At 43.0% G+C, this 26,288-nt stretch overlaps 2 protein-coding genes across 13 annotated transcripts in view; both read right to left on the reverse strand.

Annotated features, from left to right (window-relative positions):
* Positions 1 to 20,617, reverse strand: part of MPP4 (MAGUK p55 scaffold protein 4) — a 41,918-nt gene extending 21,301 nt beyond the window's left edge. For 6 of the 9 annotated variants that reach the window (XM_081923485.1, XM_081923482.1, XM_081923480.1 and 3 more), the window contains exons 1-11: positions 14,925 to 15,788; positions 12,213 to 12,324; positions 9,811 to 9,932; positions 8,370 to 8,447; positions 7,780 to 7,860; positions 6,329 to 6,460; positions 4,387 to 4,468; positions 4,065 to 4,150; positions 2,136 to 2,207; positions 837 to 1,033; positions 87 to 151 (exon numbers count right to left, since the gene is read on the reverse strand). In XM_081923485.1, coding sequence (XP_081779611.1) covers positions 87 to 151; positions 837 to 1,033; positions 2,136 to 2,207; positions 4,065 to 4,150; positions 4,387 to 4,468; positions 6,329 to 6,460; positions 7,780 to 7,860; positions 8,370 to 8,447; positions 9,811 to 9,932; positions 12,213 to 12,297 — 1,000 coding nt within the window. In that variant the 5' untranslated portion in view covers positions 12,298 to 12,324; positions 14,925 to 15,788. Of the gene's footprint in view, positions 1 to 86; positions 152 to 836; positions 1,034 to 2,135; positions 2,208 to 4,064; positions 4,151 to 4,386; positions 4,469 to 6,328; positions 6,461 to 7,779; positions 7,861 to 8,369; positions 8,448 to 9,810; positions 9,933 to 12,212; positions 12,325 to 14,924; positions 15,789 to 17,768; positions 17,792 to 19,972 lie in introns of those variants that run through there. The other 3 variants (XM_081923477.1, XM_081923478.1, XM_081923484.1) reach the window with 3 other exon arrangements.
* A 1,212-nt stretch (positions 20,618 to 21,829) lies between these two features.
* The window catches only part of ALS2 (alsin Rho guanine nucleotide exchange factor ALS2), a 51,285-nt gene continuing 46,826 nt past the window's right edge, over positions 21,830 to 26,288 (reverse strand). For 3 of the 4 annotated variants that reach the window (XM_081901679.1, XM_081901680.1, XM_081901681.1), the window contains exons 31-34: positions 25,387 to 25,448; positions 24,234 to 24,383; positions 23,241 to 23,337; positions 21,830 to 22,855 (exon numbers count right to left, since the gene is read on the reverse strand). In XM_081901679.1, the coding sequence (XP_081757805.1) occupies positions 22,817 to 22,855; positions 23,241 to 23,337; positions 24,234 to 24,383; positions 25,387 to 25,448 (348 nt within the window). In that variant the 3' untranslated portion in view covers positions 21,830 to 22,816. Of the gene's footprint in view, positions 22,856 to 23,240; positions 23,338 to 24,233; positions 24,384 to 25,386; positions 25,449 to 26,288 lie in introns of those variants that run through there. The other variant, XM_081901682.1, reaches the window with a different exon arrangement.

The following is a 26,288-nucleotide window of genomic DNA, read 5'->3' on the forward strand; positions in this document are numbered from 1 at the left end:
ATGGTAGGAGTCCATACAGCAAATGAAGTAAGTATAAGAGCAGCTTCCCCACCCGCTATTCACAGCCAGAAGATCTTTCTACTCACGTATGGTTGATTTGAGGCAGGTGTGGGGTTGCAAGGGCTGAGACCACCAGAACTCTCGCTGCTTCCTTAAAAAGAGAATAAATGCAGTTTCCATGGATCCGATCAGACGGGGCATTTTTATTCCCTGTGCTCCAGAATGATAATAAGGTGGAAAACTAGCCTCTTCTGCCCTATGTTTCAAAGAAGCCCAAAGCAACAGGAAAGGAACCAAATGAAGAACCTCCGCGCTTTTTACCTACACATCATCATATGCTGGAATACAATCGCATTTCTTGTTTATACTGTTCCAGTGTTATAGGATCTAACACTAAATAGCAAAAAAAGGGACGTGGGTGGCACTGTGGGTTAAACCTCAGAGCCTAGGGCTTGCTGATCGGAAGGTCAGCGGTTCGAATCCCTGCGATGGGGTGAGCTCCCGTTGCTCGGTCCCTGCTCCTGCCAACCTAGCAGTTCGAAAGCACATCAAAGTGCAAGTAGATAAATAGGTACTGCTCCAGAGGGAAGGTAAACGATGTTTCCGTGCGCTGCTCTGGTTCTCCAGAAGCGGCTTAGTCATGCTGGCCGCATGATCCGGAAGCTGTACGCCGGCTCCCTCGGCCAGTAAAGCGAGATGAGTGCCACAACCCCAGAGTTGGTCATGACTGGACTTAATGGTCAGGGGTCCCTTTACCTAGGGCTAGGTAGACTCTGGTTCAAATCCCCACTCAGCCACAAAGCCACCTTCTTTTCAGCTGACATTGGTTTTCCTACCTCTTCAGAAGGTGGTTCGAGGGGATGAGTCCAGCGCAGGCACTGAGGTCAGAGACTTTCCTCGCCTGCCACCACAGGGCATCGTTCTGGTCCACAATCTGAAGAATGTCTCCCTTTTTAAACGGCAGTCCTGCGTCAGCACACGGAATGGCGGGGTCCTGAAGGGGCCAGTAATCTGCCATCGCTCGCACATAGAGCTGATACAACCAAAGAGAAGGCTTATTGTAAATATTTACATCCCATCTGTCTGTGAACTAGGTTTAAGGCTGCTGTGTGTAAGGGAAGAACCCAACAGGCATGGCTAAAACATGATATGATAAAACATTAACAATGTAAACAGGATCAGGGTGGAATCTGGTCTTTCAAACTTCAGCAGTACCCTGTGTGAGGTCAAAATTAAGTACCCAGTGCGGCAGAACCGGCTTTGCTGCCCTAAATCCACCTTTGACAGCAGGGAGAGCATGAAATAAATAATCTTACAGGTCAAAGACCTGTCTGAAAGGAAGACCTGAAAATCGGCAATGGGCAAGCCTCTCCAGGAACAGAATTCTGCAGTATGCGACAGCCAGAGAAAAGGCCTTTTTTCCTCCTGCTTACCAAATGCAACTCAGAAACTGGCAGGACAAACCAGAGCTTTGCTCCTGAATATCATAAACTGTCAGGTTCATATAGAAGCCAGTGGGCCTTCAAGATTTTATATACCTCTGGATGCACTGTAACATGTCTCTATAAACAGCACAGATTTGACAGCCCTTAGTCCATGGGTAGGCAAACTAAGGCCTGGGGGCCAGATCCGGCCCAATTGCCTTCTAAATCCGGCCCACAGACGGTCCGGGAATCAGTGTGCTTTACATGAGTAGAATGTGTCCTTTTATTTAAAATGCACCTCTGTGTTATTTGTGGGGCCTGCCTGGTGTTTTTGCATGAGTAGAATGTGTCCTTTTACGTATTTAAAATGCATCTCTGGGTTATTTGTGGGGCATAGGAATTCATTCATATTTTTTCCCCAAAATATAGTCCGGCCCCCCACAAGGTCTGAGGGACAGTGGGCCAGCCCCCTGCTGAAAAAGTTTGCTGACCCCTGCCTTAGATGGAGTAAATTATGACATCGTCCTTTTGAATACTAGCTGCTGGGAACAGGATAGTATGATTGGCCCCAGGGTCTTGTTTGTGGGCTTTTCAGGAATGGGAGTTGAATTGACAGTACCAATTCTCCTTTTGGGATTAACTGGATTAGCCACACTTCCTTTGATTAACTCTCTGCAGCCACAGAGACCTGAAGAAATAAACACATCTTACCGTCGTTTGATTGCTGACTGGCCGATCAGAAACTGGAATCAGCTTGAACATAATAGTTCCCTGCGACAGTGCCTGCAAGAACATCAAATGCAAAGTATTTCAGCACCCAAACCAACAGATTAGCAGTTCTAGATTTTTAAAAAGACACTTCTGTGAAGGGAGGATTAATAAAGTTCACAGCGACGCCATTTTAAGTGTTGGTTATCGGGGCTAATAAGGCTTTGAGCAGCAGAGATTGCCCCTGGGTGCATGCAAAGAAGAACTGAGGCAGCTGCCACCTGACTCCTGATGATCGTCTTCCAAAGCAACTACTCTATTCCGAACTTAAAAATGGAAAGCGTAATGCTGGTGGTCAACAAAAGAGGTTTAAAGACTGTCTCAAGGCAAATCTAAAAACACGTAGTATAAACACTGACAACTGAGCGCTCCAGTTGGAGAACAGCCTTTACCAAAGGTGTCATGGGCTTTGAAGACACTCGAACTCAGGATGCAAGGGAGAAACGTGCTAAAAGGAAGGTATGCTTAGCAAATCCACACCGTGATCAACTCCCGCCTGGAAACCAATGTCCCCACTGTGGAAGGATGTGTGGATCCAGAATTGGCCTCCACAGTCACTTACGGACTCACTGTTAAAACCGTGTTTATGGAAGACAATCTTACTTGGCTATGAGTGATCGCCAAAAAAGTAGAGAAGAAAGAAGAAGAAGAAGATACCTGAATTTGCTTATGCTGGCCTGCTTTCTGTTCTGTAGCATGTCCATTGAATTGCAAGCCAGTATTATAAACTGCAAACCATTTTGAGCAGATAGGCAGTATTCAAATAAAATATTTAAAGTATCCCCAAGGCCTCTGACATTTATGCAATTTGTTTGCTAGGTGACATTTCTGGAGATTTTATTAACACGTCACCAAAGAACCCAGGAAGAATGCTATTGATTATACATGGTGGTGGTGGTGAAAAGTTCAGTTTTTCATGGGTTCATCTGAATTAACTTGTGTGGGCTTGCCAATGGGGACCAATAAACATTTTGTTTGCATAGAAAGCTGTCCTTGTGGTTTTTTGGTGTTCGGTTTAATTATTCCATTTTAATTATTACAATTTAATGCAATAGCACCATTGCAAATCAACCAGATGTCCAGGTATTCGGGTTAAGTGCTGTCCTTGAAAACAACTGCGTTGGTAACAACAGACACCGTGGCACCGGAAATCCAATTTAACACACATAGCAGAGTGAAAATCCGTTGTGTCTGGATTGTGTCAGTGGATTTTTAATCACACTGCATGTCTGATTGGCTTACCAATGCCAGCATTTATGTGGTATCAACACAGCTGGATTTTTTTTGGGAATGACAACTGCTAATACCACAAACATTGACTGGATTTTTCTGCATTTCCTTTCCTTTATGTCTTCCTGCTGACAATTCCCCCCTCCCCCTGCATCATGTGTGTGTGTTCTTGTGTATGTAATACAGTATATCCTGAAATTCAGCATAACTTGCATGAACCTTTAAGGTGTCACAAGATCAGGTCTGGTGTTTGCTTTTCCCCGTGGACTGATCTGATTTGATATTCCCAGACCTGCTTGCAGATCAGAATGCAAGTATTGGCCGGATGATGCACCTTTCTAGATTTTTTGATGCAGTTCCGTTCCCCAAAACATTAACAGCAAAAATATGTTGTGTTTAAAGAAATGCACCCAAATGCATATTTCATATCAATGAAATTTACATGTATTTATGGGAAGATGGTATAAAAATTGCAAACTGTTTCCCTGCAAATCTTCCATGCTCCCTTTTTGCAAAGTTAAAAAAAGAAAAGGAGGGAAGGAATGGGTCTACAGGTGAGTGCCAAAGATGCAGGGATGGATGGACCAACTTAAGACCTTCTGATGGTCTCATTGGGAGGTATTAAAAATGTAAATATCATACCAGAATGTGAATTACTTGCTCTGGCTCCAAGCCTTCCACTGGAACTCCATTCACCTCGACCAGTTTGTCTCCAGCGTATAACAGCCCTATGACAGAAAAGAGGGCATTGAGGGTTCTGCCAGAAAATAGGAGGGACAAAAATATTTCGCCCTTCTGAGGGATGCCTGCATCCTTTGCCAGAATTCTAGACAAGGGGAATCAGTGATCATATGCGAGGCAATATTGGCAGAGAAGTCAATCTACAGAACCTAACACATGCACACAAAAAATCACCCCCAAACTACCATTCCTTCCTTGCGGTGTATTTTAGAATTCGTCTTACCACTTCTATCTGCCAATCCACCATGGATTACTCTCGCTACAGTAATATCTCCTGTCAGCTCATGGCGTTTAATAGTGGCACCCTAGGGTGGAAGAGAGAGAAAGAGAGAAAGAGAGAAAGAAAGAGAGAGAGAGAGAGAGAGAGAGAGAGAGAGAGAGAGAGAATATCACTGAACCAGTGAATGAAATAGAAACAAAGAATTCAGCAAGTATTTAAATATTATTGCAAATGGTGAGAGATTGTTAGAAACATTAAGGCTGGAGTCCTCATTCCATGCACACACACTCCTTCTATAAATATCAGATGTTGCTAACAGCTAGCAGGCATTCTTTTTACCTATATATCATGAAACAATTTTAATTACCTTACACTAGGTAAAGGTAAAGGGACCCCTGACCATTAGGTGCAGTCGTGGCCGACTCTGGGGTTGCGGTGCTCATCTCGCTTTATTGGCCGAGGGAGCTGGCGTACAGCTTCTGGGTCATGTGGCCAGAATGACTAAGCCACGTCTGGAGAACCAGAGCAGCGCACGGAAATGCTGTTTACCTTCCCGCCAGAGCGGTACCTATTTATCTACTTGCACTTTGACATGCTTTCGAACTGCTAGGTTGGCAGGAGCAGGGACCGAGCAACGGGAGCTCACCCCGTCGCAGGGATTCGAACCGCCGACCTTCTGATTGGCAAGTCCTAGGCTCTGTGGTTTAACTCACAGTGCCACCTGTGTCCCTACGCTACATAAGCAAAATAATACGCTTAACTGCACTAGAGGGTTTTTTGTAAGGGAAAAATATGCAATAGTCACAGCTGGATTTCTTCAATATCTCCACCTCTTACATATAACTTTCTGTAACATTTCTAACCATATCGTTTTTCTTCTCTAGCTTACTTTACCCCCGAAGCAGCCTTTTAATAAGCCTACCCAGGTTGCTAGCCCCCACTGGGGCTCTGCCTCTCCTGCAGCAGCCCATTGCATTTCTAAGCTGGGTGAGGAGCAGCAGGATTCTCTCCTCAGGCATCCTGTTTGACTTCCATGTGGAATTCCTTGCCCACCTATGACTCATAGCTGTCAACTTACAGATTTGAAAATAAGGGACCAGCAGCCTCGAAAACAAGGGATCAGCAGCCAAAATAAGGGATTTTCCAAGCACAGGTATGTTCAACTTCTGAGCCCCTCCGAGCCAAAGGCAGAAAGCCCAGCCAGCAGCCAAACGAAGCCTCAAGTGGTGGTTCCCACAGCGCAGCAACTCAGCAAGGTGGGATGCAGCAAGGAAAACCACTGTCACCTCTCCGCTGGGAAGCGCTGAGCAAAGATGAGTCCCCAGGCAACGCGGCCGATTTGATCGGCATAAGGCAAGCAAGCTCCACCCCCCCAGTCGTTCTTAGACTCCTTATTGGGTGAGCAACGCAGCCAAGCAACACAGTTGGAGCATCCCTTCTCCCTGGCCGGCAGGGAGGGAGGGAGAGGAGCTGCTTCCTTTGAAACCCAGAAATTTAAGGGACATCATCAATAAGGGACAGCAGCAGGACACGGCGCTGGGATAAGGGAGTTTCCCGCCAAATAAGGGACGGTTGACAGCTATGCTATGACTACCAGGCTAGTGCTTCACGACAAGGCCGCCCTCAAAGCTCAGCAGATGTAACAACTTTCTAACAGTAGGGGAAAATACGCACCTCTCTGTATCTGAAAGCAAAGCAAATAATTCACATTACTCTGATCACTGCGGCGCTGCCTAAGCTTTCTTAAGCGCTACGTTGGGGAAGGAAGACTCTTACACGGTGAAATCTGTTCTTCATGAAAACCACCTTATGGGCATATCCTACTCCTTTCTCATATTTTTAAAGCTCGTGTTAAAACTCTTCATTTGTGAAGCCGTCCTTCTAATCCGAACAAAAAAGTTGCTTAAGATGACGGCACAAGTTTAGAATCAAATGTCCAGCTTACAAGGGGCTGCTTGTTTTTCACCAGGCAGACGATTCTCATCGCCTCCTCATTTTCAGGGATGTTATCTGGCAGAGGTGGGAGGATTGGTTCATAGTCCTTCTGGGCCACCGTATCATGAGCAGACAGAAAGGCCTGTGGTGAGGAGGAGGAGGAGGAGGAGAAGAAGAAGAAGAAGAAGAAAGGGGCAAGCAATGTTTAGCATCATCTTTGCATCCAGATACTGTCATTTGTTTCTTTCTAATCCAGAATGCGGCAGCTAAACTGGTGACTGGGGGCGGCTGCCAAGACCATATAACACTGGTCTTGAAAGACCTACACTGGCTCCCAGTACGTTTCCAAGCACAATTCAAAGTGTTGGTGCTGACCTTTAAAGCCCTAAATGGCCTCGGTCCTGTATACCTGAAGGAGCGTCTCCACCCCCATCTTTCTACCCGGACACTGAGGCCCAGCGCCGAGGGCCTTCTGGCTGTTCCCTCGCTGCGAGAAGCCAAGTTACAGGGAACCAGGCAGAGGGCCTTCTCAGTAGTGGCATCCGCACTATGGAACGCCCTCCCACCAGATGTCAAAGAGAAAAATAACTACCAAACTTTTAGAAGACATCTGAAGGCAGCCCTGTTTAGGGAAGCTTTTAATGTTTAATAGGTTATTGTATTTTAGTGTTTTGTTGGAAACCACCCAGAGTGGCTGGGGAAACCCAGCCAGATGGGTGGGGTATAAAATAATAATAATAATAATAATAATAATAATAATAATAATAATAATAATATTATTTCCATTCTGCCCAAAAGCTGATGCGCCAGAGGTGATTCTCACCTGGTATATGAATCTTGTCTTCATACAACAATCCTCCCAGTTGTCATTCTTTTACAAAAGGAGAACTAACAGATAATGAATCAATGGACTATTTGTGCAGGGATCTGAAGTGAGGCCTCCCAGTTTTAGCATGCTATCTGCTTGCCAAATATCAGATATGGTCTTTTTTGGGTTGTTGGGAGAAGAGTGATGGAGTTTCCACATTCGCTGAGTATGCTGCATATTAACAACCCAACCACGTTCTACTCCTAAAGGTAAAGGGACCCCTGACCGTTAGGTCCAGTCGTGGCTGACTCTGGGTTTGCGGCACTCATCTCGCTTTATTGGTTGAGGGAGCCGGCGTACAGCTTCTGGGTCATGTGGCCAGCATGACTAAGCCGCTTCTGGCAAACCAGAGCAGCGCACGGAAACGCCGTTTACCTTCCTGCCAGAGCGGTACCTATTTATCTGCTTTCAAACTGCTAGGTTGGCAGGAGCAGGGACCAAGCAACGGGAGCTCACCCGTTCTGGGGATTCGAACCGCCGACCTTTAGATCGGCAAGTCCTAGGCTTTGTGGTTTAATCCACAGCGCCACCCATGTCCCTCTACTCCTAAACTTTCTCCTTTAATGCTGAGTAATTTCATGGCCGTTACTCGCCTTGAAGTGTGGTCCTCGGAGAAGTCGCCGTAGCTCTTTAACCTCCGGAGACTGTTGGACTCCCCGCAACAGCTCCACCACCTGAAGGTGACACAAAGAAGACTAATTTTGTTATGTACTGAAGTTCTCACCCTGGGCCAGCAGGGGGATACTGTAGATAGTTTTCACTCAGGTCCACATATGCAAATAAGGGATTGAAAGTGACGTTCAGTGATTGGATAGTTACAGAAAATGGTTACTGTTGCGTTCTAGCAGAGTTCTATATAAGCAGGCTGGCTGAACCCTTCAGTTCAGTTCTGTTCTGGCCTGTGAATAAACAAGAGCTGTTTGAAGAATCGCTGTGTCGTCTGATATGTTCACCCACAACCTAACAAATTTCATCTTGGAAATCTATAGAGCACCATCTTTTTGTTAGCATCTGAATCATGAGGCACATATTTGATCACCGATACAGAGAAAAACCAAATCACACGCTATCACGCTACTCCTCTGGGGATCATTAACTTTGAACAGAAAGCCCAGGCCCATCGAGCGGTTGGGTTATTTTCTGTTCCAGTGACTTGAGTCTGAATCTGATCTCGCAATCTCACCTCATGGGTCAGCGGTCGTGCCTGCGGTGTGAGTGGAACTGGTCTTCTTTTGATATACAGATGGAGACATTCATAAACCTAGGAGTAGAAGTGCTCAAGGTGAAAGATACCACTGCCACAACATAGTAATATGGAAAAAAATCTCCTAACATTGCTCACATGACCCTGATTTTCCTCTGTCACCAAAGGGTGCATCTTGGTTAGGCCTGGGTTGTAGCCAAATGGTCCATAGATTTTACCAGAGGCTTGTGTCCTCTTTTAAAACTTACCTCTATACTCATATACTGCTTACAGTCCCAATATTATTATGACATTTCCTGAAACTATCAAATAGGATGTGGGTTAGAGTGGCTGGGGAAACCCAGCCAGGTGGGCAGGGTATAAGTAATAAATTAATTCTTTATTTATTTAATTATAATTATAACTTAATGCTCTCATGTTTAAATGGAAAACATCCGGGATTGGGAAATGTTTGCAGAACAGGAAGCTGGAAGGTTGATTGCCTGAACTGGTTCGATCATTTTGATAAGGCTTAAGGATCCTTCTGTATTTTATATCAGGAAAAAAATTGCTGTATTTTTATGTGTATAAGATGCCTCCGTGTATAAGACCCCCCCTATTTTTAGGGACTCCAGTTTAATAAAATAGGGGGGAGAGTGCCCTGTGTATAAGGCAACCCACAGTTTTTCACATACAGTGGTACCTTGGGTTACATACACTTCAGCTTACATACGCTTCAGGTTACAGACTCCGCTAACCCAGAAATATTACCTCGGGTTAAGAACTTTGCTTCAGGAGAAGAACAGAAATCGTGCTCCAGCGGCGTGGCAGCAGCAGGAGGCCCCATTAGCGTAAGTGGTGCTTTAGGTTAAGAACAGTTTCAGGTTAAGTACGGACCTCCAGAACGAATTAAGTACTTAACCCGAGGTACCACTGGAATTTTAAAGTAAAAAACCCCATCTCTTATACACAGAAAAGTACGGTAATTTATACTTGCATCTACAGAACGGATCTGCAATGATTATTGATCATTGGGGGGGGGCTGCATTATCTCTCCATCCATTGATTTACCGTATTTTTTGCGCTATAAGACTCACTTTTTCCCTCCTAAAAAGTAAGGGGAAATGTGTGTGCGTCTTATGGAGCGAATGCAGGCTGCGCAGCTATCCCAGAAGCCAGAACAGCAAGAGGGATTGCTGCTTTCACTGCGCAGTGATCCCTCTTGCTGTTCTGGCTTCTGAGATTCAGAATATTTTTTTGTTTTGTTTTCCTCCTCCAAAAACTAGATGTGTCTTGTGGTCTGGTGCGTCTTACAGAGCGAAAAATACGGTAATCACCCCAGCCCCCACATTGGAAAGAAATGGGTAGCTCTGAAGATATCGTCAATTTCTATATACTAACAGCTGCCAAATGACTTTGCTCGCACGGGAAGAGATCTTACCTTCAAGAGAGCCTGCAGCCATGGAGATCTCAGCAAGTCATATAGGACACCGACGCCGTTGACATCTCTCTTATAGAACAGACTCAGTTCATGCAGGACCAGAGACAGAACGTGCGATAAACCTAGCCCACAGACAACACGCATGAATATTTATGGCATCATTTCTTTACCCAAATTACAGCTTCAATCGAACCCCCATGGAAATCAGGTTTATTATCAAAATTTACAGACTTTCGGCTGCTTGCAATGATCAAATCAAACAAAGCGTGTTCTCCCTGAAATGAGAGCACGTGTTGCGGTGGGGTCTGCCAAGCCAACCCTGTTGCCAGGCAGGTAAAACTGGCTGGCCTGGGGCAACGATTTGGATGGCTGGGTTGCTGGGGCAAATTGTATGTTGCAATGTGGTGCGTGGGACCAAAGGCTTTAAATTTCGGGGCACTCAGCTTTTGCTTTCTCTTTCGCTGAGTGCATCGGATCACCCGCCCACCTTCCCTAATCTAGGGCTGTTGCGTTTGACCTTGCTATGCCTGTCATGGGGTCGTCTGCCATTGGGGCAGGGGCCTAGTAGGAATTTTGTCCATTTGGCTGATTGGCTGGTGCCATTTGGTTTTTGCCTACTACTTAGCAATTCGTCACAACTTGTAAGGTTGCGGTTAGGCATTGGTTATAAAAATTGGTGGAGGAGGGGTTAAGGATAGGCTGGGCCTGCCCCTCCAATGGTGGTGTGGAAGGGAATTCCGTTAAAGGAATTCAGGGGCTTGCCATGATTTCGTCCAATCCCTGAAATGGGACCAGGGCCGGCAAGCCCTGGGGAGCAGGTTGGGTGAGCGGTGAGGGCCTGTCGCTCAGCTCAACTGCTCCCCAATATTGTTTTCCCTTCACTGGCTTCCGCGGGATTTCGGAAGTCAGTTCTGTCCCAGGCGGGGGGGACAGATGGTCTTAACCAATGCCTAAGCAACCACTCACAGATTATGTATTTTAATAAAGTTGTGGCCAAAATTATGCCAAAAACCTTGAACAAAAATGATGTGTGAATTGTGAATTATTTCGAGAGGTGGCTTGGGGACCTCCACACGCAAAAGCAATTGAAATAGCTGAACACAGTGGATGGTTCAAGTGGTTTCTCCAAACTGAGCTGAAAATGCAACTTATTGGTTGCGTATTTCTTGTCTTCCTAGGTAATAAAAGCTTAGAGCTTTGCCTAAAGGCAAGAGCCAAAAGATTCTCGTTCTGTAGCTCTTCACTGATGGGGCAGAGCCAGTGACCAAAAGGGGAGAAGAATGTTATCATTAGACTGCTTTGCTAATGCTGTCTGTCTTGAAACCCGAGACTGTGTAATATAAAAGGACTTAGCAGGGGCACCCTAGATTCAGGTTTTCATGATTTGTTAATAAGTTAGCATTTCAATTTTATAAACATTTTAGTAGTGGATTTGTCACAGTGCCTTTAATTTCTGAAGGCATCTTTATTAGTTGTTAACTTTTTTTAAAAAGGGAAAGATGATGAAACACCTAAGCAGTTAGGGACTTTGTCTCTCTATGCCTAAATCTAAACAAAGCAGAATTTATTCTCTTCTCATTTCTCAGCTGTTATCATCAACATAATTTCTCTTTAAATATTTAGACATTTTATACCTCAAAGAACAGCTTCATAGAATAAAACTAAAATAAGCAACAGCCATAAAACCACTACATCAGATTAAAATGCAATGGTGCAGCAGTATAAATACCCAAAGTAAATTGGCTGAAATACCAGTGTAAAAGAAACTGTTTATTCCCATTGGGATATCAGTCTTATAGAATGGTCCAAAGGCATATGATGAATTTATTTTGTTGACGCTAAGCCGATTTGATCAGACCAGTGGCTGAATGGGAGACTGCCTAGGAACTCCCCTTTGGGTTTTGAGCTCAGTCTCAAGTCTAGCCATTAGGCCTTTTGAAACAGATGTAAGCATTTCAATTAAAATAGGTATATACCGTATTTTTCGCTCTATAAGACTCACTTTTTCCCTCCTAAAAAGTAAGGGGAAATGTGTGTGCGTCTTATGGAGCGAATGCAGGCTGCGCAGCTATCCCAGAAGCCAGAACAGCAAGAGGTATTGCTGCTTTCACTGTGCAGCAATCCCTCTTGCTCTTCTGCCTTCTGAGATTCAGAATTTTTTCCCCATTGTTTTCCTCCTCCAAAAACTAGGTGCGTCTTGTGGTCTGGTGCGTCTTCTAGAGCGAAAAATACGGTATTTATTTTCAAACAGACAACAGGCTTTCTAGTTTGTACAACTGGACAGCTCTGGTATGGTGGTCTGCAGTTGCGTAGATTTAAGTGAAAAGAAGAGGAATACATATCCACTATTACATTCATCTATTTTTTTTATTTAAAAAAGAGAATAAACCAATGGGTCACACCATTTTCATGGCTACGCAACAGGGCAGCTTTCTCCATCTTCTCCCTCATCCTTGGAGTTTCTGCACGTTTCTCTGACTGGATCATCTAAGCTGTATAAAATCAGAAGCCGAACTGGAAAACAAAGCAAAAGAAATAGTTTATATAGTTAAATTTGAGTTTTTAATAACACTTGAGAATGAAGACTGCGGGGGAATTGAGGTGGATGCAGAATACCTTCTTTGAATTTTAACTGTTAGATGTGTAAAATTTTGGAACCCTCTGTCTGGAATAACAACACAAAGAAAATACCACAGGTCTCAGTACAGACTGGGATGCATTTACGACAAAAGTATTTCCAAACGTCATTAATGAAGCAAATAATAAAAGTTTGCTGTTGTACCCAGTGCTTTTTTTCTATAGAAATGTTTAGGGGTACTCTCATTTTGACTCAAGAAAATCACCATTTTATAGTTCAAATCAGGGAAAATAAATACAGTAAATGGACAAAAGTACAAAGATTCACAAAATGTTTAAGGATATGCATACCCCTGTGTCCCCCCTGAAAAAAAGCACTGGTTGTACCTTTATACTGGCTATGTTATATTTAAGGAATATCAGATTGTTTTCATCTTGACATGTGGCTCATACCAATTAAAAACCCAATATTTATTTAGTGCTATACAGTTCTCTCTCTCTCTCTCTCTCTCTCTCTCTCTCTCTCTCTCTCTCTCTCTCTCTCACACACACACACACACACACACACACAAGATTTACACACTTTTGAGATTTTTAAAAAGTTTGCCTTGTTTGTAAAGTTAAGTCCAGTCGTGAACGACTCTGGGGTTGTGGTGCTCATCTCACTTTACTAGCCAAGGGAGCCGACGTTTGTCTGTAGACAGTTTTTCCATGTCATGTGGCCAGCATGACTAAGCCGCTTCAGAGCAGCGCACGGAAACGCCGTTTACCTTCCCACCTCTTTATCTACTTGCACTTTGACGTGCTTTTGAACTGCTAGGTTAGCAGGAGCAGGGACCGAGCAACGGGAGCTCACCCCGTTGCGGGGTTTCGAACTGGCGACCTTCTGATCAGCAAGCCCTAGGTTCTGTGATTTAGACCACAGCGCCACCTGTGTCCCGCCTTGTTTGTACTAAGACAGAAAAAGACACAAACGCAGTGTCCATTTTCACTCTTCAAAAGGTACCAGGTCAAACAGAAATTGCAACACATGGACTAGTTGGAATACAAGCAACTACAGTGTGCAACAAACAAATATTGATGTTTCAAGACTCCGAAGAAGCACAATATCCCAGAAGCACAGCCTTACGTTGTGGGTTTTCTAGAACCCCCACAATGTGACTAATGTCCCTTTGCCGTGTTAAAATCTTTGAAGCCTATGTTAAAAGAAACAGCAACTAAAGGAAACCTCACAAGGACCATGTTAGAGAATGTGTGGCTAACATAAACTCAAAACCTATAAAAAGGACTTAGGTTTCAGAACAGAACATATACAGTGGTACCTCGGGTTACATACGCTTCAGGTTACAGACTCCGCTAACCCAGAAATAGTGCTTCAGGTTAAGAACTTTGCTTCAGGATGAGAACAGAAATCGTGCTCCGGCAGCGCGATGGCAGCAGGAGGCCCTATTAGCTTCAGGTTAAGAACAGTTTCAGGTTAAGAACAGACCTCCAGAACGAATTAAGTTCTTAACCAGAGGTACCACTGTAATGTGAAAATAACAACTACAGAAAAGAGGAGGCTACATTGCTCACTATTTAAAAAAGGGAAGTGTCAAGAGAGCTATGCATGCAAACTTAATCTATTTTAAGGAATGGGTAAAAGAAGGAGAGAATATATTTCTCTAATATAGAGAAATCAGTCCCTAATTTGCTGTGAAAATGCTGCTAGAGGGTCACTGGTGTCAGAAGTGGTTTCTGGAAGGGGTAAACAAACAGATAAAATAAGCAGCCATTTAGAGGGGGAGGATAAACTGAGGTTGGCGTCCTCTCAACCTATCCCAGCACAGATGATTTTGGACAGCTTGTGGTTCTGAAAGTACTGTATAAAGTCTTCAAAAAAATAGTAATTATCCAGGTCATAGCTATCAACTTACAGATTTGAAAATAAGGGACCAGCAGCCTCGAAAATAAGGGATCAGCAGCCAAAATAAGGGATCAACAGCCAAAATAAGGGATCAACAATTACTTTGATAAAATACATATTTTGTTTCGTGCAAATGGCTTTAGATACCTATTAGGTCCATAAATTACCATATAGCATATAGTCAACACAAAAAAAGCAACAGTTGTTGTTGACAGAGCACAGCTGGACATAGAAAAGGCCCCATTACCTTCAGTAGCTTATTTAAGGGACATCATCAATAAGGGACAGCAGCGGGACATGGCGCTGGGATAAGGGACTGTCCCGCCAAATAAGGGACACCTGACAGCTATGATCCATGTTCTTTGGAGGCAAGTGCAGCAAGACTCCTGGGTCCTTTTGCAAAAATTCTCACTATCTGAGCTTGCCAGGAATTGCTCAGCTCCTAGTTAAAAGCTATCATTGACCAGCTGAATTGCTTGAGGTAGAATTCTTTCCACTCACTCAGACAACACCATCACTGTAGAAAGCAGCAGTAGAAATATATATATACAGCCAGTTGTGCCACAACAGTCACTCTCCTAGCTCCCCTAAAAAAGGGGTGGTGGTGCAAGAAATGTAACGTTATACCAACCTGGAAGAAAATATGCTGTATAATTTCTTATCTTCGGGTTTATCCACACAAGACAGCAGCCATTTTACGTGGCTTTGTTCTGCCGATGTATTACCCCAATCTTCTTATCGGAGGCAAAGGAATTACTGTCACTTTTACTGCCCTTCTTAGGACCTATATTTAGAACTCGCTTCCTTTCTTCTGCCGTTCTGGGTACTCCACCGTCATTAAAAGATAGCTAAGGAGAACAGAGAGAGATGAGAGGAAGATGCGAGAGGCAGGCGCAGTTGGGAGCGCGTGGAAAGCTGAGTGCATGTATCCCAGTGTCTGAAAAGTTAATACCATAAGATGGCAAATCGCTGCAGATAGGAGATAAGGATAGAAAGGGGAGGGAGTGTGAGAGGGGGGAGAGGGAGGGGAAAGAGGAATGGCTCGATAATGCAAACATGTGCCAGAGGCTGGAGAAGAGCTGGGGGAGACAACAAGCAGGGTGCAATTTTGTACTTTGTGGCTGGTTCTTGAGTTCCTGGGGTGAGGCAGAAGTGATGGAACGGAACTGTTGCTTTGGTTCCACATTATCTTTTAAAAGCAGCAGCAGCAGCAACAACGACTGCTTTTTTTCCTAAAAGAAATGTTTGGGGGTACAGTGGTACCTCGGGTTACATACGCTTCAGGTTACATACGCTTCAGGTTACAGACTCCGCTAACCTAGAAACAGTGCTTCAGGTTAAGAACTTTGCTTCAGGATGAGAACAGAAATCGTGCGGCGGCAGCGGGAGGCCCCATTAGCTAAAGTGGTGCTTCAGGTTAAGAACAGTTTCAGGTTAAGCATGGACCTCCGGAACGAATTAAGTTCTTAACCCGAGGTACCACTGTACTCTCATTTTGACTCAAGAAAACCACCATTTTATAGTTCAAATCGGGAAAGTTAAATACAGTAAATGGACAAAAGTACAAAAATTCACAAAATGTTTAGGGGTATGTGCCCCCCTGCATCCCCCCCAGGAAAAAAAGGACTGCTAATAATAACTACAACAATGATAATAATCCCACCCCCCTAAATAGCAAATGTTGGTTGTGAAATTTCTCTCTAAGGTGGCGAGAGTGTGAGTTTTAGTAGGTTCCTGGCTGTGGTTTTTTTTACTAAAAAAAACTAAAACTGCAAGATTTCTTTAAAAGTAAAGGCTGCACACTCCAGAGCTATACCCTCCAACATTTCTCAAATGAAAATGGGGACGTCACGTTCCATAATGATAATTTTACTATTTATACCCCGCACACATCTTACTGGATTGCAGCAGCTACTCTGGGCAGCTTCCAACAGATATAAAAACATAACAAAACATTAAACATTAAAAAAAACACACCCTTCTCTAAACAAGATTGCCTTCAGACTGTTCGGGAGTTGAATAACTCCATACCTCCAACATTTATCCAATGAAAATAGGGGAAAGCGGGACATTCCAGGATCAAATCAGAAACCAGGACGGCTTCTCTAAATCAGGGATGTCGCTGGAAAATAAGGACACTTGGAGGGTCTGAAATTCCCAGCACCCTTAACAAACCAGTTTTCAGAATTATTGGGGAGCGCATCACATGCATTGAATGTATGGTGTCTATGCCGCTGTAGTCATTGCCTTTAACAGCTATATATTATTTGCACTTTTGTAAACGAACACAGTTATGCCTGCCTCTGATTAATATTTCCTTCCAGGTTTTCTTCCCACAAACCTGCACTAAAACATCCTTCAGCAGCAGCTATTCATTTAGGTCTCCATCTATTTCCTGATTTCCTCATACAGTAGCTTCAGTTGCTGATATGTCAATATGGGGTAAATCCACATACACTCCTTTGACAACTCTATTTGCTAAGCAGAAGTAATCTGCCTATTTATCGCCAGCATTCAAACAAAGGAGTTACATAAATCAGATCAGAACCATCCATTTCCTAAAAATAACAAAGCATATGGGACATCCAGAGTCAAGAAAGCTGGATAAAAATCGCAATGAATGAATCATTCGGAATAGGAGGAAAGCCCTCGTTGTTTTTAATAAATACAGCCTTTCTCAACCTTGGGTTGTCTAATTTTTAGATTACCTAATTTCTGAATTTCTAGTTCCTGACAAAACTAACTGGTCTGTGCTAGGTTATCATTTGATTAGGCAGGGATAGAAACAAATGAATACTATACTTTCCATAGCTATACAGGTAACAGAGGTGACAACTTGAATAAAATATGGGAGGGGGCAGATAAGCCCTGCTCCACATAATATTTTATTGGGGGGACAGAGGGACCTCAGTCCCTAGACGTTGGCTCCTATGATAGGTAGAAATGGAACCATGCAGAAAATAACTAGGTTTAGATCATTCAGTATTTGACAAGCCAAACAGAGTGGGTTTCTTGTTTTGTTTTCAACGGTAAAATACTGTTCAATGAATTTCAAACACCTAGCAATCTGTATATAATATAATCTGTGTACACATTTTTAATGCTGCTCATCCAATATAGATTCCAGAGAACATCCCTTGAAAATTCATAGCCTTTGGTAAGAGTTCTTTATGGCTTGGGGAGAAATCAGCAATCAACTAAACAAGGAAACATACTAATTACATAAAGAGGAATGCAGTTTTAGGACTCAGAACTCAAATTCCCTTGGCATGCAGAACTTCAGAGGACTAGGCATAGCAGTTCCAAAGTTGAGCCCTGAAACAAGCATGCATAAAACTCACCCAAGCTTATCCTCTCACACTCCTGTATCACGGAGAAGTGGAACGCATGTGCGCCCTTCTGCGTAAGAGACCCTGTGGTTCATGCATGTGCGCTGCCGCCACCCAGCTTAAGGACTCCTCTGTGCTTTTCTCACCTTTCTAATCTGACTCCTCACCTCCTCCCAGGAAAGATGCTGCAGCAGAGCTTAGACCCTCAGCTCTACCCAACGTCACAGTTGTGTGTCTAAGTAATCCAACTGACACAACCCAGTCTGGGGAAGAAGGCACTCTGCCAGCGCGGGCATCTAGATCTGTCTCGCATGCTCAAGGTCACCTGGCATCCTAGAAAGATGAAAAGTTTGCCTTCCAAACCCAGATCATATATGTGCCTTCCAGTATGGGACTGTTTATCTTATATACTGTATTTTTTGCTCTATAAGACGTATTTTTTCCCCTCCCAAAATTATGGGGAAATGTGTGTGCGTCTTATGGAGTGAATGCAGGCTCCATGGCTTCAACGAAAGCAATGTGAAGCCTACGAAGTGCAGTGGGAGCGCTCCCACTGTGCTCCGGAGGCTTCGCGTTGCTTTCGCTGAAGCCAGGAGAGCGAGAGGGATCGGTCCGCACTGATCCCCCTTACTCTCCTGGCTTCGCTTCACTGGAGAGGGCTCCGTTTCTCCTGCTGCTTCGCTGAAGGGGTGCTGCGCAGAGAGGGAGATTTTTTTTTCTTGTTCTCCCCCTCTAAAACTAGGTGCGTCCTATGGTCGGGTGCGTCCTATGGAGCGAAAAATACGGTGTATGCAGATTCTCCAGGTGTCCTCTTTTACAGGGACAGTCGCAGATTTACAGAAGCCATCCTGGTTCCTGATTTCATCCCAGAATGTCCCGCTTTTCCTTAGGGCAGGTATGTCCAAAGTCCGTTTCGGGGGTCTAATCCGATCCGCCCCCGTGACGGGGGCACCCCCAACATTCACTGTATTTTTTGCTCTATAAGGCACACTTTCCACCTCCTAAAAAGTAAGGGGAAATGTGTGTGTGTCTTATGGAGCAAATGCAGACTGCGCAGCTTTCGCTGAAGCCAGGAGAGCAAGAGGGATTGGTGTGCACCGATCCCTCTTGCTCTCCTGGCTTCAGGGATAGCCGTGCGAAGCCTGCAAAAGACTTGGCATGGCTATCCCAGAAGCCAGAACAGCAAGAGGGATCGCTGCTTTCGCAGCGCAGCGATCCCTCTTGCTGTTCTGACTTCGGGTGGAGAGGCACTGCGCAGAGAGGGAGAGAATTTTTTCCCCCTTGTTCTCCTCCTCTAAAACTAGAACATTAGCAGTGGCAAAGTTTTTATCAGTGGTTGCAAGAACAAATGATCCCTATATTCTGAACAAAATGCTTGTTTGACCTGGAGTTGGGCTGTATGAATTGTGTATTGCTTTATAATGATTTGTTGGGTCTCTGGACCGTAATAAAGATTGACTGATTGACATATATGCCCAAATAAATAGAAATGAAACAAAAATGCCTGGTAGTTTGCAGTGCCAAGTAGATAGGAAAAAACATGCTCAGATATCAACAACGCAATACAGTACCTGAAGCTATCAGCACATCAAGCTACAGACAAATAGTTTTCCTTATGCGCACATTTCTAAGAAGAACACTTGACGGTGTCATGAAACAATGAAGAGGGGCAAAGTAAGCCTCTAACCCCAAAACACAAAAGAAAATTCTATTTTGCAAAGGAAACCAAGCCTCATTAAACGTAGATAATTTGTGAATCTGCTTCCCATCATTATAAATGGGAGAAGGAGAGACATGTGAACATTTCACAAATGACACAGAAGTGGAAACATATTGCACTCTTCAGAATCTGAATGAACCTTAACGAAAATTTGTATAAATTAATATTCAGGTAGGACTTTAAACCACGGAGATTAAGCTGAATGTTTGCCACTAAAACAGACAAACGCCGGAGACATGATTCCACCTGCGCTGATTTGTTTTATCTGGGCTTGTCCCATAATCAGAAACACCTGGATTTCAATAGTATACAAAACCAAATTGATTCCTGGTTATGAGTTATTAATGGAACCTTTAATAATTATTTGAAGACATTTGAAGGGCATAGTAACACCCAATGACAGGGAAATGACTGCACGTTCACTGACAGTCACCCAGTTACAAATGGAAAAGGATTAACTCCCCTTTTCTAGCTAAAGGAGTTCAACTCCTTTGAAAATTATGATTGTCCTTTATTTTTACAATTTTTAAGGATTCTAGACCCCCTTTTTTTAATCTAGCAGGAGGATTAGTTGAACTATGGACCTGATTCGTTCATCATCAAGTCTCACAAGGAAAAAACCCCACTTACCAGGTATTAAACTGCAATTCAATTTCACAGCTACTGTGGAGAAATTCTTCTACAGGATGCCTTGCCAATTCTGAAAGGGACCAGAAGTTCCCATCAGAATTTACAACAGTCCAATCTCCTAGAATTGCCTAGAAGGAATTGCCTAGAAGGAAAACATTGGCTGGATATTAGTAACTTAAGTCACCTCACTGCTCGAGCTAATCTAGGGACATCCTTTCCTTTTTAATCCGCAGAAACGTAACCAGGACGACTCTTTTTATCAAGGAGAGAACAAAGCTTCTTAACTGTTTTCTCACTGAAAACTTGGCTTGAAACATTATTATTTTTGCCTAATTATATTGTACTTTCTTCATTTGGAAACCCATTCTACCATATGGATAGATCTGATCGCCTGTGTTTGTTTGTTTTTCCAAATCAGTAGCATGAGGCAATGAATAAAGATATTTATATTTAGGTAGCTGTCCTTTGGCAATACACCCATATAGGCGAATAGAAGATCTTCAAGTTCAGAGTCCAAAGAAAGTAAGGCAATCCATTTCTTTGTTAACCAGCAACAACATTAAAGCTGCTACAGAGCTTTCAAACGCAGCTCAGAGTACTGAAACAAATCTATGCCCATTTAATTATGGGATTCTCTTCAGCTAATCATTACCTCATAATGAAATGGCCTAGGAATAATCCAACTCAAGACACGCAAGGGGCTTCTAGCAATTACTGATCGAAAGACAATGAAAGCATAGCATTCCACAAAGGAGTTATGAAAAGCAGGGTAAAAATATTTTAGGGTTTGGACATCTTAAGATGCAACAGCTATACAAGATTATAAACTGCATTGCTTCAAAGTGTGCTAAGATACTGGGATAAGTGGGAATCTGGGCTTCTGCCCCAAAGGCCTATCCTGATGACATGGCTGGGGATCGGTGTTCATACTGAGGGTAAAACAATCCTATATTCAACACCAGGAATTTCAGAGAACTCTGATGGAAACAGAAATAGTAGTGGAAACGGCCAATTGCTGCTTTTTCATCCCATGTGTGGAATGGATAGCAATCCAGCAAATATGATCTATATTTATGTTGTATTTTCTTCTCAAAGCAACTGACAATTATAAACGCATACATAATATAAAATACTTTTTAAAAAAATATTTCGTCTACAATGAGATTCCTCACCCTTTTAATTCCCTCCCTCCGTTTATACTTAGGACAGTGCTAAATGCCCATTTCCAGATTGTGTATCTGTGTATGGCATGTCTGGTGTAGGGGCCATGTATTATTTGAAATTGAAGCTTCAATCAATGTTTCCAATTTTCTGCATTTCCAAGACTTTTTAAGTAGCTATTTAGGATCTCGCTCAGAAGGTTTGAGACAGAGAAATAATCCTGAAAAAACAATTTGAGAAAAATGAAAACAAAATGTCAAAATTATGCTCTATCTCTCTCATGATAGATTTCTTGGTATAATTTTGACAATTTGAGTTTTTCTCAAATTAATCAAGATCTTTTCTCTGTCTCAAGTCTTCTGGGTGAGCTTTCCAGCTGTTTAAAAAGTCTTGGAAATGCACAAGGAGAACCCAACTCCTCTCTCATTTGAGCCAGAGATTTAACCTGGTTGTTAGAAATCCAGTCCGTAAATCTCAATGCCAACTGGGGAATCAACTTACAGTGCCATTTTTAGTAAATTGTGGGTGGAATAAAATGGAGGTAATGGGGGAAGTTGATGGGAACCAATAACTTTTAAGTACGTATGGTACCTTCCATAGAGCTGTAACTCACAAATTTTTAACAGAAAAACTACCTTGGAGTGATTAGCGAATAGCACCCAAATGGAATTTGTATTAATTGCCACAAAAGAAATGACAGAATTATTCTTTATTATGAAAATTGCTCCATTTACAGCCACTGATCCCACCATATATTTTTTTAAATAAAGGAGCTACACAAAAGCCATGATTCAGATTTCCAGAAGTTATCGGCATTGTCTGTATTAACTTGTTAATTCAACTAGAATATTTTTCACATCTCCCGCATCTGTGACAGACATAGTGAAGGACAGCACCTGTTTTATCCAAGATGTCAGCTAACAATATCCACATACACCAAAGGAAAAGTCACAAGAACAATGGCATGACTGTTTTGTGGCTCTCTTCTTTAAACAATACTTCAACGAAAAATAACATTTGAACAAAAAAAAAGTGTTTCCTTCCACCGAGCAGGCAAACAGAAGACTCAAGGTCCCTGCATACTAAGCCAACATCTCAGGCATGACCAAACATATACTTATTCCGACAGACCACACTGCTAGCCTTCTGTAATCTGTGTAATGTAACTGCTCCAGTCACATGAATTGTATACTCAGTACATCTTAAGTCTTGGATTGCCATGGATCAGAAGAAGTAGGAAAGCCATGAGTTCTGTAGACAGATCTTAGTGGATACACAGACCCAGGCAGTTTAACTTAGAAAGACACTGTGTGGTTCCATAGTGCACTTCAATCCTCGGGAAGCTCAGACAGTCTCTATCAAGTAGCATACTTCCGGAGTATGCTTTTATATGAATTCCAGGTAGATGCCACACTACACATTGCTTTTGTGAAGAGACGGGAGAAAAACACTTTGCCACTTTGAAAGGCAAATATTTTTTCTCCGAGAGCTGCCTTGAAAACCTTATTTTTGCTTCTTATAGATTTTCTTTTCCCCCACTGATATTGGCCTCTGCTTTTTCTCTTTTTTAAAGGCCTCAGAACTGCATCCACTGCATAAAGATTCTCAGTCCATCGTAAGTGCATTTCTGTGAAGAAGACTAAAGCTGTGTTCATCGGTGTCTTCTATATTTAGGTGAATTATTTAGGTGAGCTTCTCGTGTTGAATCTGGTAATAACATGCCTGCAAATAAGGTTTTTTTTAAAAAAATGACAATTAGCATTCTTTTATGTGGGTTGGATCCAGATTAAGCTACTTTATTATCTTTATTTAACAGGATATATATACATCTTAATCATCAAAACCTTTAAGGTGTTTACATGAAATACAATATTACCAATAAAATCAGTTATCAGCAAGTTAGCACAGCTTTGTGGTTTTCAGATTTCCTAGTTAGCAGCTATTGCTGATTACAAAGATTAAGGACTAAAGGTAAGGACGTTGTATTTGCGATCAAAGCAGGTGAGAGATCTGACTGATAGTTCAAACAAGTCTAAATATAAATGGTGTATACAGAAAAAAAATAGATAAACAATGTCTTAAATAAGGATATTATTTATAGGCTTGCCTTCAGAGTAGTGAACATAATGCCTTGCTCCCCATGTTGGAGATATGGATCCATGAGGTCCTCAATCAAATGCACTTCAGAACCCAAATTCCTGATCCTGCCACAAAAAGGGAACAGCTGTTTAAGTCAACCAGCCACTATTTCGCAAGACTTCACCAAGAGTACAGAGTGCACACCTAAAGTAAATGTAAAGGTAAAGGGACTCCTGACCATTAGGTGCAGTTGTGACCGACTCTGGAGTTGCAGCGCTCATCTCGCTTTATTGGCCGAGGGAGCCGCCGCACAGCTTCCGGCCAGCATGTGGCCAGCATGACTAAGCCACTTCTGGCGAACCAGAGCAGCACACTGAAACGCCATTTACCTTCCCGCCGGAGCGGTACCTATTTATCTACTTGCACTTTAAGGTGCTTTTGAACTGCTAGGTTGGCAGGAGCAGGGACAGATCAATGGGAGCTCACCCCGTCGTGGGGATTCGAACCGCCGACCTTCTGATTGGCAAGTCCTAGGCTCCGTGGTTTAACCCACAGCGCCACCCGCGTCCCATACGCCACCCACCTATCACCATTGAAATACAAAAGGCAGGGTAACAAGATAGCTATTCCCCAGAGCAAAGGTATTACACCCCCCCTCATGTAACAGATGAAGAAGTATTGTGTTACTGCCACTGGATCAGAGCCAACAGTGGTGTTATCTCAGCCCCATGCAATCAATAAAATGTGAGTGGGACACACTGATTTAGTCCACTTAGACCCAGAACTTTGTTTAATTAAGCATTTCACCTATCTTGTCTCAGTTGCCAGAACATAAGATTCTTAATCTCAGGGTCATGGGTTAGAGCCTGACTTTGGACAAAAGATTTCTGCATTACAGGGTTTTGGACTAGATGTCCCTTGTGGTCCCTTCCAATTCTACAATTCTATGATTCTACGAGTATTCATTGCAATTGCAAATGACAAGATTCACTGCATTTGCAAAAATTAAATAGTTGCCCACCTGGCTCGTAGCACCACATACAGAAAAACAGGAAACAAATCATCCATCGACCAAAGGAAATCCTCATGAAGACTCTCAAGGACGCTCTGTGAGATTTCCTCAAAAGTCTGCTGGATCACCTTCAGTTTGTCAGCAGGTGTAAAAGTTGTACTATTAGGAAGACATTTTTAAAAAAAGCAAAATTAAAGCATTTGTGATGCTGGCAAGGCAAATTCTTGAAAGATTTCAATAAGGCGGTAAAATAGTTGCGAGCGAATTCTGTTTTACCCCATTCTCTAACAAGAAAATCAAACACACAACCCAAGTTTCCACTTTGAAGAAAACAGTAGTTTCTGATACCTTGATGCACACAAAGGATTTACCTATACAGAGAGGAAGCTGTCAAAAAGCCAGTACAAGAGAACTGAACCTTTTAGTTTGGAACATAAATGAAAGCAAGAAATAGGCCGAAGAATGAAACTCTGGTGCTTTTCATACGCTTTGGACTACAACTCCCATCAACCTTATCCATAGTGGCCAATGATCAGGGATGTTGGAAGTGGCAGTCCAAAATATCTAGAGGGCTCCAGTTGGAAAAGGCTGCTCTACACAGTGACACATTAAATTGTGATACATTATATGCTTCCAGCTCACTCGGCAGTAAGTCTCTCTGTGTACAATGGGGCTTAAAGGTAAAGGTAAAGAGACCCCTGACCATTAGGTCCAGTCGTGGCCGACTCTGGGGTTGCGGCGCTCATCTCGCTTTATTGGCTGAGGGAGCCGGCATACAGCTTCCGGGTCATGTGGCCAGCAAGACTAAGCTGCTTCTGGTGAACCAGAGCAGCGCACGGAAACACCGTTTACCTTCCCACTGGAGCGGTACCTATTTATCTACTTGCACTTTGATGTGCTTTCAAACTGCTAGGTTGGCAGGAGCAGAGACTGAGCAACGGGAGCTCACCCGTCGCGGGGATTTGAACCCTCTGATTGGCAAGTCCTAGGCTCTGTGGTTTAATCCACAGCGCCACCTGCGTCCCTCACAATGGGGCTTGCTTCCTAGCAAATGCGTTACCACCGAAGCCTAAGACCACAATCCTCAGATCACCAAGTGGAAGTAGCGCTACTGACTAGGACCAGGAAGACAGGACAATAAAGAGTCAATGTTCAAGATTACCTGATCTGTTGTAAGCACTCCACTGCTGAAGCAAAACAGGCATCTTTTGTATTTGGCAATACCTAAGCATAAGAATGAAAACCTATGATTATGATTTCTAACAGTGTCTTGGATAGAATAATTCAACACACCAATTTCAGAAGTAATCAGAGATGCTGGATTATGACTGCAATAAATTTCAACTTCTAGAGCACCACAATAGTTCGGTTTCTCCATGAATTCCAGTTTCAAGAAGGCTACTTCAAATGGGGGTGGGGAGATATTTTCAACAGTGCACATCAGGGCTGTGAGCATTATGCTTTAGTTTGTCTTACATTTAGGGATGCTTGAGGAATTTGATTTCTGTGAACTGCAGTGCAAACAGACCCGATCCTCACCTCCCAGATTAATGTTCCGACTAGAATGTGACATAAGTAAAGTTTCAATTCTGAACACCTCTGAATTTAGCGACTCAATTCTTGGTTTTGGGGGTGGGGGGAAGTGTTTTCACATGCATAGGTTAGGATAAAACCTATTTTAGCCATGGGTACATTGCGAGAATTTTTAATACTTTATTTTATGATAAAATATGTACTGTATTCAAACGGATTGTTTGCAGGGTTTTTTTAAAATGTGTGTAACGTGAAAACAAGACAGAACAGACTTACGAATGAACACATGCAAAACTGACAGGGAGTTGGATTGCTCTGCCCATCCCTACTTCTATATCGTCACTATACTAAAAATAGAATTAAAGTTGTGATTCTGGCCATGTGTAAATTTGATCAATTAAAATGAAAGAAGAGGATCAACTTGAACAATTATGTAGTTAGTGATGGACATCTGCGCTTGAGAAATGGAACTCTCGAAATCCTTCAGTGAATATTATCATCTTACAAAATACTTCAGGTCCCCATTTTATG

The sequence above is a fragment of the Podarcis melisellensis genome (genome assembly GCF_964234715.1).
Source record: "Podarcis melisellensis genome assembly, chromosome: 1".
Taxonomy (NCBI): domain Eukaryota; kingdom Metazoa; phylum Chordata; class Lepidosauria; order Squamata; family Lacertidae; genus Podarcis; species Podarcis melisellensis.